The sequence below is a fragment of the Elaeis guineensis genome, chromosome 2, assembly GCF_000442705.2.
Source record: "Elaeis guineensis isolate ETL-2024a chromosome 2, EG11, whole genome shotgun sequence".
NCBI classification, from domain to species: domain Eukaryota; kingdom Viridiplantae; phylum Streptophyta; class Magnoliopsida; order Arecales; family Arecaceae; genus Elaeis; species Elaeis guineensis.
The window spans coordinates 107,669,104-107,682,036 of record NC_025994.2 but is presented as its reverse complement, the minus strand read 5'-3'; the positions used below and the strand labels follow the sequence as shown (position 1 = coordinate 107,682,036).

At 36.3% G+C, this 12,933-nt stretch overlaps 1 protein-coding gene and 1 long non-coding RNA gene across 3 annotated transcripts; one reads left to right on the top strand and one right to left on the bottom strand.

The window, feature by feature from the left end:
- Positions 1 to 1,302: 1,302 nt before the first annotated feature.
- Positions 1,303 to 6,588, bottom strand: LOC105047538 (cyclin-B1-2). Its single transcript, XM_010926497.4, has 4 exons — positions 6,377 to 6,588; positions 6,083 to 6,183; positions 2,221 to 2,318; positions 1,303 to 1,580 (listed from the first exon to the last, which is right to left on the bottom strand). The coding sequence occupies exons 1-4, from the start codon at positions 6,494 to 6,496 to the stop codon at positions 1,480 to 1,482; spliced, it is 420 nt and encodes a 139-aa protein (XP_010924799.1). The 5' UTR covers positions 6,497 to 6,588; the 3' UTR covers positions 1,303 to 1,479.
- Positions 6,589 to 9,348: 2,760 nt separating this feature from the next.
- Positions 9,349 to 12,211, top strand: LOC140855488 (uncharacterized). 2 transcript variants are annotated; one of them, XR_012138406.1, is made up of 4 exons: positions 9,349 to 9,452; positions 9,741 to 10,011; positions 10,746 to 10,854; positions 12,047 to 12,211. It is a non-coding gene; the product is annotated as an uncharacterized lncRNA (long non-coding RNA). The 2 variants fall into 2 exon arrangements; XR_012138405.1 differs by lacking the exon at positions 9,349 to 9,452 and having other exon boundaries at positions 9,470 to 10,011.
- Positions 12,212 to 12,933: the final 722 nt, after the last annotated feature.

Sequence of the window (12,933 nt, the reverse complement as noted above, 5' to 3'; positions counted from 1 at the left end):
CCTACTTGAATGCTGCCAAGGCTATGTGCATATCATACCTGTTATGTCTATAATTCACGATAACACTAAATGGACGTTGGGGGATCGGTATCTGGTTTATTAAGGTCATGTGATGAATAATATTTTTAAAGTTGATAGCAGTGATAGGAAGAGCTGGTAGTTCCTAGTTTTATATACACGAAAATTTCAGAATTTTTTTTTTCTATTTAAGAAAAAGAGGCACTGGTGGATGTATCTTTATTGGAATGTGGAGCACAGATTACCTTATATGGAAGAGGAACCAGAGAGGCCTGAAAATAAACTTTGTTAGCGAAGTTGATCTTATGTCTGTCTACAGGGGAACAAATCATAATTTTTTTTTTTTTTTTAAAGTAGTTCGAATGGGTTGACTGTATAGATATTCTAATTACGCAAGATTCCAGCTTTCAAGCAAACTCAGATTTTGTAGATAAAAAATAAGTAAATCCTCACATGCTTTGTGCTTGGGCAACAACAGCATAGATGTCTTTGTAAGGATCAAAAATCTGAATATCGCAAAAGACTGCTTTTGCTCGTAGCATCCGCAATTCACGGCTCGCTGTTCTCATCATATTGCGGAATCACAAAGTCATCCATTCAAATGTCATGATTTTAGTTTAGTTTGGTGTCTCAAATGATCAAGCGTTCTCCTAGCATCCGTGGTAGACTCGGGGAAAAAGAATCTCAAAGATTAATTAGAATACGAAAGCTATAGGCTGTGAGAAATTTATGATTTCATGGTGGGACTTCCAGTTACCATATTTTAATTGTATGCTAAAAACTAACATGTGATCGCCCTTAGATTCTTCAAAGGTACCCAGAGGTTCCGGCCCCTCTCTTTCTGAGATAGGAGCGAGAATACATGCCTTCAGGTTCCATAATTTTTCAAACATCTCATCTGTTGATGGGATCACATCCATATAATGTGTCTAAAGAGGACAATTTGACATAACCATGTCCCAAAAGTCACAGCTGAATCTATTTAAAAAGGTTCCTTTGGAGGCAATATTTTTCTAATCCATGCCATACTAATCATCTGCAAATCAATTATCCACCATATTCCCAGTTTTCCAGCCTAAACAGCTGGTTTGAAGGTGTGGAAGATCATGGTCGTTCGCCTTTATGCTACCTCAACCTGTGCGCTTACCAAGCTACTGATCCCATATTCCCTTGATTACATGGTGCAGTCTGCAACGAAATTTCATTGATTCTTGTCTCAACCACAGCGATCTATGCTTTTCCCAGAAAGGAGAATCCAAGCAACCAGCAAATATGCTAGCACCGTAACAAGAATGTCTTAATTTTCGACTGTTATCACCTGTTTCATGAATAAGTGCAACTAAACATGCAGCCAAAGTATAACTCCAAAGAACACATACTGATCCATAATAATGAAAGAAACAATTTCTATTTCTGAATCAGTAGTAAGGTATAGCTCTTTCAAAACAGCAAATTGCACACTTATTTGTGACTTGGGCAAACAGGCCCCTTGGAAATGCCAAGGCGGACTTCCATCCCATGGTGCATGTCTGGAGGTTGGAAGATTTCTGAGTCTTCTGGCACTGCAAGATGGTCAGGAAGTCATTAAAAAAATGATCATCATCACAAAATGGAAAGAAGAAAATATCTTATAAACCAAGAAACAAATGCCGACTTTCAGCTTCACAGGAAGTTGGCACTAGAATATGCAGTTGTTGAGTCAGGATGAAGTATGACAATAACCATCATGGATTTAGGTTATACCAGTCACCAAATCTGAATAGTCACACTTGCATATAACCTACTTATCACAAAGTACCTTTTTTTTAAACCATGCTAAGTTCTCTATCATGCATGAAAATGTCTATATGCCATCAATAGCAGCAATGTTGCATCACATCATTCATAATCTCAAACAACATAAACTTTTTTCTCATGATCATAATTGTAGATGCAGCAATGATGAATGCACTTCTCATGCATACTTTTCATGCACCATGTAGCTTGATGACTACTATCAGGGACACCAAACAGTCGGCTGCATTTTCAAGATGAATTTGATGACAAAATAATGAGAAAAGAATAGCAGGACTTATATTCAAGAACTAGTAGTCTTAACATTGGATTGTTTTCAGAAACATGGGATGCTGGTACGCATGCCATTTTCATGCAATAAATAATGAACATCCAGATGAGGGAAGAGAAGTAAAAGCAATTGAATACCATTCAAGTAATCTTCGAACCCAAAATCATCCAAGGCACCAGTGAGAGCCTCAAATCCAAGCATGGATGATGGCAGCAACCCAGGAGGCCTCTGGAATCTGCAAATAACATGGGTTATACTATAGAACATTAAGTGAGATACTATGGTTCTGGATTTGATTTCTTCTTTTTGGGGTGTGGGTGTGTGTGTGTGTGTTTGGTTGGGGGGCGAGAATTTGAGTTCAATAGCTCAATGGTAGAAATTTCATGATATACCAAGTTATAAGTAATATATTGGTGAGAAGAATTGCTTTCATGAGGCTTTCATGTACTCCAAAATGGGATCTGCAGGTATAAAAGGGAATAATATCTATGCACTTTACCGGGGTGTTGATAAAATATATTAGCTTACTTTGATAAGAATACTTTATGACTAGAGGAAAATTTCATGGCACAAAACTCAATCTTTAGCTATATTGATACTAACAAAATTAAGAGATGCTCCAAAGGGCTTTGCAGGAGATAGAATTATCTATATCTTCATACATTTATAAACACACCATTGATATGTGATTTTTCCATTTTATTAAATATTTAAGAGAAAAATTTGCAAATTATTGTCAAGAAACTGAATGGCAGCTAGGCTTAGAAAAGGATTGGATGTATCAGCAATATTGTTCATAGAATAGGAAACTAGGCTATGCTGGCATCCAGATTATAGAACTCTCACTGCATGAATTACTAAGAAAAAGCATGGAAAATAACACCACCAACCATTCCAAGAATAATCATCAGCAAACATAGTACATTTTGATCTAACTTTTTTCTTCCCTATTTTGTACGTTATTTTGGTTAACCAATGATTAAGCTAATCAAAGAACCAGAACAAAAAACCAACATATCGCAGCAAAACTGAAGGGCACACTGGAAATTTCAAGACAGTATGAGAAGCTATTACCAATTCCCGTTAATTAAAAGGGTAAAGTGAAATTGAAAAACAAGAATAATACTGTGCACAAAATCCTGAGGATAAAGAAGTATTATGGCGACTTCTATTCAAAGACAACAAGGAATTAAGGAATAGAAGAAAGAACAAAAACGGTTCTCTGAATCTAAGTACTTATTGGGCCTAATTTTTCCTTCCCTGCAAATTAAGAAGACCCGGATCATTAAGACAAGACCCCCATCACAGGATGGTAGATAACTGACAATTTTTCAGCTCTAGCCAATAGTTGCAGATTTTGTACTTCCTAAGCAATGAATGTTGAATCCTTCCCATGGGGGAAGAGTATGATATGTTATTATTTCATCAGTTATTTCATCACATATACACATGACAGCACCATTGAAAACTTGTCAAAACAACTTGCAAGCTTGACTCTCAGGAAGTTTGTTCTGATTACTGATGATCCCTCTTATGAATGCTATATGTCACAGGTTGCCTAGAATGGGAGATACTGAGCTACTGTTAAACTACAAGTGCTTGTCAATACTTGCTACTTCATCTGCATGATGTCTTAACAAAGCCAGAAGAATAAATGTTTCCAGGGACCACACGTGCAAAATCCTTGGCACTTCCTATCATCAGCCAGCTTAGCAATTGTCATAATCACATTCTGTCGTTAAGTTTATTTATTATAACTAAATATCAGATTACAGTACCAAAGGACCATCGATCCCCCTTGTAAAAGCTGAGGTACTATTCTAAAACATAGTGCTAATTACTGATGGAAGTTCCTTAATCTAACTTATGTAATATATTGTTAATATGGCCTTCCAAAAAGACTAGAACTTCACTTTTTCAATCACAGTACTTTTTAAGCAATAGCAAATGATATGACTTTGCCAAAAGGACTTTGACATTTACTATGACCTTGCTAAGACCTCATTTGCTTTTCTTGATAACCAAATTATAAGGACAAATAAAAGCTAAATACTATATATCTCATGAGTGCTGAAAAGCAAGAATTTGATTGCTATATGTAACTCATGTATGACCCATTGTTGTGATAGCTACAATGATTATTGAGACATGGATCCAAGAGAGTTTAAAACCCCAAACTTATCAAGATAAAGTTAAGTTCTTAACATATAAACAGCCTAAGGAAACTCAAGCACAAGAACTACCCAAATAAGTCTCCGCAAGTGATACACAGGTGACGATGTTGGTCTACTTCATTGTTGTATGTAACTGCAAAAAATCAATTGTTCATCTTCATTCATGGCCTAGTCTCTTGAACCTGAGCACTTAAAGTGCCAAAAACATGGAGGAAAAAGTCAAAGACAGAGGTATCATTATTATTAATCAAGTTCAATTGGCATGGCATACGCCCCCTGGATCTACTGGTGGTTTGCTGAACTAGATCATAACTGAGAGCCAACACAGGTTGACATGGCACGGTACGCAGAGTTCTCAATTCTCATGGTATGCTATGCTCAAGTTGAAACAATGCTTTCAGTAATCTTGACATGGCAAAGGGAAGTTCCTGGATTAATTTTTTCTAGATGTCATTAGCAGCAAGATGAAAAAGAACAATTACACCAACAGCATATGTCAAGCCTATATAGGTTAAATGTGGTTGTTGACTAAGACACTAAAACATATACTTTAACTGTCAGAGAACATCTTTTCTTCTGCGTAAAGACAGCCAACTTCAAGAGAAGTTTACAGTTCCACGTCTATAGGAAGTCCCGATGAAAAAATCACGAGATATATCAGATTTTCAAAGCCATTGTATTGTAACCAATATTACAGGCAAGGGTATCAAAATTTCGACAAGAATGGAACAACAAAATTCCCGGAACCTCGTAGATATAATTCAAATGCTAAGTTGTCTTTTCAACTGACTTTCAAGATATAAGGATGCCTCTTGGTAAGGGTTCTAAAACAATGATATTCATTGAGATCTGCAAGCAAGAAAATAGCACTCATGAACCTCTTATTCTTGTTTTCCATGTCACTTCTCATCACAGGATATTTTCGTATTGTTCGTTTTCCCACTTATCGCATGAACAAGGAACACAATATTTTTAATATTCTCAATTTTGTTTCCAATGTCCCACCTATTTCCTTTTCTTTGCGAGGTGGACCATTTTTCTACGTGCTACAAATACAGCATCTCATTTTAGCTCCACAAAATCCAGCCACACACTCTAGATTTCTCTAAATTTTAAAAGCAATAAAATGCAGTAGTGAAGCACAACATCAGAGCATTCCTCTCTGCTTTGATTATCTATCAAGCACTGAAAAGTGCACCACCAGTCCTTTATTTAACAATTATACTGGGTCTTGTATAAGCTAGCACACTAGTCGTCAACTCCTTCATAGTCCATCAATCCCAACAATCACTGGGTAGAGAAACCTTCTTTAATATTCAGATATCTTAAACGCCCACATCCCTCTCCATTCTCTCTATCACACCCGCCCCAACCAAACAAGATATATATTCCCGTTATTCTGTACCGACAAATATCCGCCCTATTACAGACTGTTAGTGAGGTGCCAATTTCAAGAAAAGAAAAGAGGTGAAAAAAAGTCATTCAAGACACCAGAGATCATAGATCTTATGAAATCCAAGCCCCAAGCATCTGTTGACCAGGTTTCAATCATCAATAGCAACTTATTTATAATCATTAATTATCACACTTAATTAACAGTTTCCAATCTATTCAGCGAACATTCGAGCCATGCGCTGGCCAGGATGTTTCAGTCAACATGATACTAGTTTTCAAAATAACTACATCCCAAACCAATGTCTCGATTAAGCCACAAAAACGTGAACCACCGCCGCTACTACCAGTTAAAAAAGCTTAGGGTTCGCCAACAAATAGAAAAATTTTAGGAAGATAAGAACAAGAATCACTACGATAAGGGTTTCCGTACCTCGACAGGATTTGCGCATCAAGATCCTTTCTCAAATTAAAAGCAGATCCATAGGTTAGAGCTAACCCAGTCCGCTTCTTCTCCCCCCAAAATCTAGTCGCCTGAACAATATATTTTTTTTAGAAAAAAAGAAAGAATAGGACGAAGATTTGGGTTCGATTTAGAGTTCAAACTTCAAATATTCAGAAACTACAACATTTAGAGATAAAACTAGGAGCAGAGAGTACATCAGGGAGAAGTCGAGCCATAGAGATTGAAAAAAAGATCGAAAAGATTGGAGAGGGAGAGGTTTACGGATTCGCGAAGGGATTCGAGTGGGTGATATCCGACGATGTCGCCCTTGATGCCGTTCAATCCGAAGCGCAGGATGTCACGATTGGCTGCAACATCGTGTTCGATAGATTTGGATGACATTTTTTTCCCACTCCTCCGCTCTCTGGGTCGCTTGCTCTGTCCTCCGTGAGGGAATCCTACTTTACGATCTGTTTGCCTCCGGATCCTGAGAGAGAGGCCACATAGAAACTTTGGGATCAAGAAAATAGGGATCAGCTGCGTAGCTAACCGCAGAGGATACCGTAAAACGAAATAGATAATTGACACGTGGAATGCAGAAAAGTTCGACAGGATAAATTTAAATTTAACAATTAGGTGCCACGTCTGCATGGGTCCGGTGGGACCTCACCCAACCCGACCAGCAACCAACCAGCCCGAGATTTGGCCCGAATTCATCCCAGTGCGATCGGTCACTCGTCTACCCTCCTCTTCTCTCCAAAGATCGAAGAAAAAGCTGGAATATTTTGCCCATTCATTGACTTTATTCGGCAACTCGATTTCTATTCCTTAGAAGATTTAATTGTCCTCTTCTTCGTTGGAGCCATGAGCAATATAGTCTCCTCTCAAACATTAAATGCTTCATCTGTGGAGAGAGAGCCGTGCAAGCGGTGGCGGCAGGAGCTGTGGTGTTAACGAAGATATATATATATATATATTGAGTATTATATTCTAGTCTCTATCATGAATCTTTTTATGATGTAGTGTTAATGAACATAAATTATTGAGTTTACGGTATCTTCAGTCCATCTGGAGCCAAACAGAAATGAAACTTTGTATAAAGGATCTGAATCCAGTATAATTGCATTTTATCGAGTATAATTGAGTTATGTAGCTCTGGGCATGAAAATTTATATCCATACAACATTTTAAAAGGTTTCTAAAATACAGCTTTAGCCTTGAGACATGTACTTGGCCCAGAGTTTTGAAATTTGAGTAGGGTTTGGATCCCAACCAAATAGTTAACTTGGTACCTATGGTCGTTGGGTACGTCGATGTCACTTGCACCATGCATTTTTTTTTTTAAATTTTTATAAACAGACATTCATACTATTCTCATATGAGTATAGTCCGAAAGATCAAAATACAAAATATTACACAGAGTACTAAGACACTTCTGATCTTGGTACTAGGATCATTCATAAGAATAATTGACAACAAAGGATACAATCTAATCTGCAATGTTGTTCGTCTTTCAGTAGACGTATTAAGCAGTCGTCACAAAGAAGTGTAGAAGAGACTTCCAGATGTCGTGAATCAATGAGGGAACTGTAGATTGCTCCGTAATACTCTGGATCCAGACAATGACAATAGCAGAAATCATGCACTGATTTTTTAATTTAGATAATTCTTCCTTATGTGTTGTATTTAAAGCTATCTGATTTAGTTCAACTGATAGATCGGGCCTCTTCATCCCACCTCATCTTCAGCTCCTTTACTATAGTTGATAGGATCAAAATATTAATAAATAAGAGCTGAAATATCTATGAAAGTACTAATTTAATATTAATCATTTTTATCAGAATATTATATTTAAAAATATATAAAAAATATTGAATAATAAAATTGATGAATGAAGATGTAAATTTTGCAGTAAAATTCTCTATCAAGATTCAAGCCTTCTAACTTTAGAGCAGCAACCATATATAATATAAAAATAATAGAAAAACTTAACACCAATCATCCACTATTGAAAAGCTAAAAGGCAGTCCTCTATTTTTTAGTGTACCAAAGAAAAGTAGATCCCAAGCTTTCAGCCACTCCCTCATTTTTTGGTCCTAAACTTCTAGATTTGGATTTTTTGTATTTTCCTTTTTTTTTCCCTCAAGGGAGGGATGAAATTATTGGTTAGACTAGGTCCAATTCAACTGCAAAAGGACATACATAAATATGCAGATATTGCTCTCTTTCCTAATATTTTTTTTTTTGACAATTTTTGTGCATGTCTCTCTATTGTTGGACTGGAATTTGAATATAAAGAAAGAATAAAAATTGAATTTTGAATGATTGAAATATTTCATTCTCTCATAAAATATAATTAAATAGAATTTTTTTTCAAATAAATAGAATGATACTCACTTATTTTCAATTCCATTTCGGAGTTCAACTCCATCCAATTAAATATGCACGAAGTACTAAAGCAAAGCATGAGAAATCTAAACAATTATGTAATTTTTATGAAATATATAAAAATTTCTTCATGTAGGACCTGTTTTTTACATTGCCAGGAGATCGTGTTTGTCATTGGCCATCATTATGGCACTGTGAATTGCTTCTGTAAATTCTTTAATTAGGGGTATATTGCAGCGAACTGGTAAACGGACTTAAATTATGTACAAATGCTAAGAGGCAACCCTTGGCCTCGTCATCTGATGCATCTAATGGCTGGTTGAAGTGCGTCAGATCTCTTAACCACAGCAGTTAGTTCAGCCTATCAGAAGTAATCTTCGAGGTTATTCACACAACCCCACTACCGTCCCGCCCCGCCCCGCCCCAACACCCCTCCGCGCGCCGCCCCCCCCCCCCCCCAAAAACCAGCAAAAAGAAAATCGAGACTCGAACTTAAAGGTGGCATACTGGCAGACGAGCACACAATCGAATAAATAAAAAAAAAAAAAAAAAAAAAAGAAAAAGAAAAAGTAGTAGGCCGCTTACGGTAATCAACCATCTTTTTTTGGTTCGATTCCGGATGGTCTCGGCCCGCACCTTTTTTTTTTTTTAGATTAAAAAAATGTTTTTTCGATTCAGGAAGTAGGGGTTTTTTTTTTAATAATTTAAATTTTATATATATATATATATATATATATATATATATATATATATATATATATATATATATATATATATAAATTTTTTTTTTTTAAAAAGTAGTTTACCTGGTCAAAAGGATCACAAAGAAGACCTGCTCCTATTGGCCTTCTCACCGAGTAAAGAACCGAAAACTCAAAACTCCTGCCTGGCGCCTTTTCTTTCTCCCTTGCTCATGTGCCCCTTGGCCTTTTCTTTCCCCTCCATCAAGCGCTCCAAAATCTTTCCCAAGGTGATCTAATAGTTTTTCTTAAGCCTCTCCGGCATCGTTCTTATTCTTTTGTTCGGTAGAAAATTTCATTTGTCCTATTTGCTGCCATGCGTTGTGATCTCAAGAACTATTTGTTGACTCGATAATCTTAGAGGCATTTTATTCTATTCTAACCTTATTTAATTTGGTTCTGTTGGTTGACGATGATACTGTATTGAATGTGCCGGCGAGCTTTGATGTCTCGATTGAAGGTCTCCGTGTATTTCTAAACACAACTTTGTTTCCGGTACCAATCTTCGATTGCTGTAGGGTTATTTGGAGCCGCATTCTGGCCACTACGAATATTTCTCACCTCTAGAAGATGAGATCTACTACGAGATAAATTAAGCCGGAGAATATAACCAATCCGTTACCACCAAGAAGTTTGAGCCTTGGTTCCCTTTTAGCAGGACAGCCCTCGTTGTGGATCATTAGTTCTTCCAGTCATCAATGTTCCTCAAAAGTCAAGTCTTAGAGAGTGGATCCTAAGCACATGAGAGCATATGGAATAACGGGGAGAAAATATGTCTACTTGTAAATTGTAAGTATTATCATTTATTTCCTTTCTATTTTTTTTCTTTATCTGATTTCACATTATGTGGATAATTTTGAGTCACCTCGGTAGCAATTTATAACACATTATATTCTTTTCAAGTCATATATATCATTCCCTACTATTGTATTAAATTTCTGGTGGGTCTACAAACTACAAATAATTAAGAAATGATGACTTAATGCATGTAATCTTTCATGCTGAAGGTGCATCATGAAAAGGTTGCCGTGACATATGTCACAGTTCTTTAGAGTCATGAAATTATCACAGAAGGGACTTTCACATGGATAGTTGTATATTTTTTAATCGATTCTTGTGCTGTTTAAGGGTGTAAAACCTTCTTTAGGATAACAAAAGTGTCGCTATCAGAGATCAAGTTACAATTTTATGTATAACCACAATGCAAGAGTTTTCCGCAAGAATTATTCTATCGTAGCAGTGAGGCTATTCATCATCACTTTGGCGAACATTGCAAACAACCCCCTTCTTCCAAGTTAATTATTAATCTTTCCATTTTCTCCCTTATGTATGTTTTTTAGCCTACACTTGGTTCCTTATGTATGTTTCAAACAATATGTTTCCCCATAGGATTCCATTGGATTTATCAAAGATACACATAATCGGTAAGATATTGTTGGAAATTCAAATCCATATCATAATCAGAAAGGTAACCAACCTCAAAATGTTATAGTTGCGAGTAATTTTGCTTTAACTTTGTTCAGGTACAACTATACAAGTTTACTGCAGGAGATTTTGCTTTTGATGTCATGGTGTTACAATACTTCTTGGAATATGAACTTCATGTTGCATAGAGAAACTGTTATTTGGCAGGTACATGCTTTGTAAATTCATCAAACTAAATTAGCTTATCACTCTTGCATCTTTTTTGTTCCTTATCTATGTTCATCCAATGGAATCGATCAAAAACTTGTAATTGCAGGATGGATTAATGGTCAGAAAAAGATTATTCATGAATGATGTACTTTCAGAATCTTTGGGATGCGGTTGTTAAGAAACATGGAAAACCAATCAATTAAGTGCCTGTTGTATTTGCAGGAAGAATTAGTTTGGGGCTTCTGTACCATGTCAAATAGATTTGAGTGGAGACATTTGGAAAGATTCTCCAGCAATGTTTAATAATAATATAAGAACAACTTTTTAGATGCCTTGCAATCTCACAGGATATGATAATATATACATGTTGCCCCATAATTGATATCATTTTAACCCTTAGTTCATAAAAGAGGTTGCTCAGTCAGATTCATGCTGCTATCAATGAATCTATTCAGGAATATTTTTCATTTTGATGCTTATTCCGGAAGCATTGGGTTATATATTAAAATTACCTTGGATTCTGGTTCCTGTTCTGTATCTCAATCCTGTCAAGTACTTTGGTTCTTTGTATGGATATCAAAGGAGTTAGTTAATTGCAAATGAAGTACACCAAAAAGAATATACTATTAAGTGCAAAAGAAGTACACCAAAAAGAATATACTATCTTTGTAGTAGTTAACGAGAGCAGATTGTTTTTGTACTCACTATTACTTTGTAAATGCTAGGCTTTTAATTCGATGAATATTTTATTTACATCTGCTCCTTTTGATTAAGCTACCACCTGTTGGCAAGGCCTGATTAAGGAGAAGAGGGCTGGTTTTACAATCAACCCTTTGCAGCAGGCACTCAGTGCTTTATTTGACATACGGTGCTTAACCGTTTGATAAAGTTGCCAACGATCTCTTTGCTATCTTTAGTTCTCTCTTTCTGTTTGCTTCCTCCACGCCTCTAGTTTCCTAAACTGCTCCTGGAGTTATGGTCCTACAAAGCCTCTAACAATATAACCTTTTTGCAGACCTGGAAAGGTTACTCTGGGCAATGTAGTGGATAAGTTGCTGCTTCGGTCACCTTATATTTCACCAATCTTAATTTGACTATAGATTTCAAGAAGATGTTAATGCATTTTATTCCTAGCTCTTTTATGTTTGTCTTTTTCACTAATTCAACAGTTTGACTGAAAATTTTACAGGTAATACTGCCAGTATATGAGGTACTGCTTAAGTTCTCCTATGCTTCAAAATTTACATTGGACGGTAGGTGTTTAATGTTGCTCATATATCTCAATTATACTTACGATTGCCATTCTTTTGCTAGTAAAAATCTGGATTGAAACTGAAATTTACGGGTAATATTGTGATCAGTACTGATTAGTTTCATGATGGATGGGGAACCATGCTGTTGTATGGCACATAGCTACCGGCAGACTAAATTAATGGAGCTGGAATCCAAAAGAACCAGGTTCACCCATCAGTAGATGTTCTTTAATTTCTACCAAGATAAAGCAGGAAATCATCTCAGTGCCCTCTGCTCTAATTTTCAAGGTAATGGTTGCTTACTAAATAATCAATCCTTCTCCTCATTATATGGTTCCCTTTATATACATTCTTTCTGACTAGGATTTGCTAGGATTTCATTATGAGTAAGCACAATTGAACAAATACCTGAGAAGTGAACTAGGAGGGTATTGGATATTCTGTCCATTACCTACTGAATTCTCATCATATTTCTACCTAAAAATCTGTATATTTTGTTGGACATGGCATCTCCACGCTTGAATCTAGGGTTCTTTCCCTTCTTTATTTACTCCCCATGCATCCTGCATTTCACAACAAAGCAATTCCTTCAATTTCCTTTGCTGTTTTGTTTGAATATACCTTACAGATGCTGCTGCCATTGTAAAAGCTCTAACTTGGCAAGAGTAGGAGCATTGTTTTCTATCAATGAAGGGGAACAATCTGAGTAAGGAAGCTGCATTATGGTGAGGTAATTTTCAGATATAAACTAAAGCTCAAAATTGACTGACTCTGGGATCAACACTACTATCTGAAAAGCCAGTACATGTGCAGTAGACCTTAT

Excerpts from the sequence above, each read along its gene's own strand:
- LOC105047538 (XM_010926497.4), bottom strand. The coding sequence starts at position 6,496 with ATGTCATCCAAATCTATCGAACACGATGTTGCAGCCAATCGTGACATC. Across the intron at positions 2,319-6,082 it reads GATGCGCAAATCCTGTCGAG|ATTCCAGAGGCCTCCTGGGT; the intron begins GTACGGAAACCC and ends TGTTATTTGCAG. Across the intron at positions 1,581-2,220 it reads GTTCGAAGATTACTTGAATG|TGCCAGAAGACTCAGAAATC; the intron begins GTATTCAATTGC and ends ACCATCTTGCAG.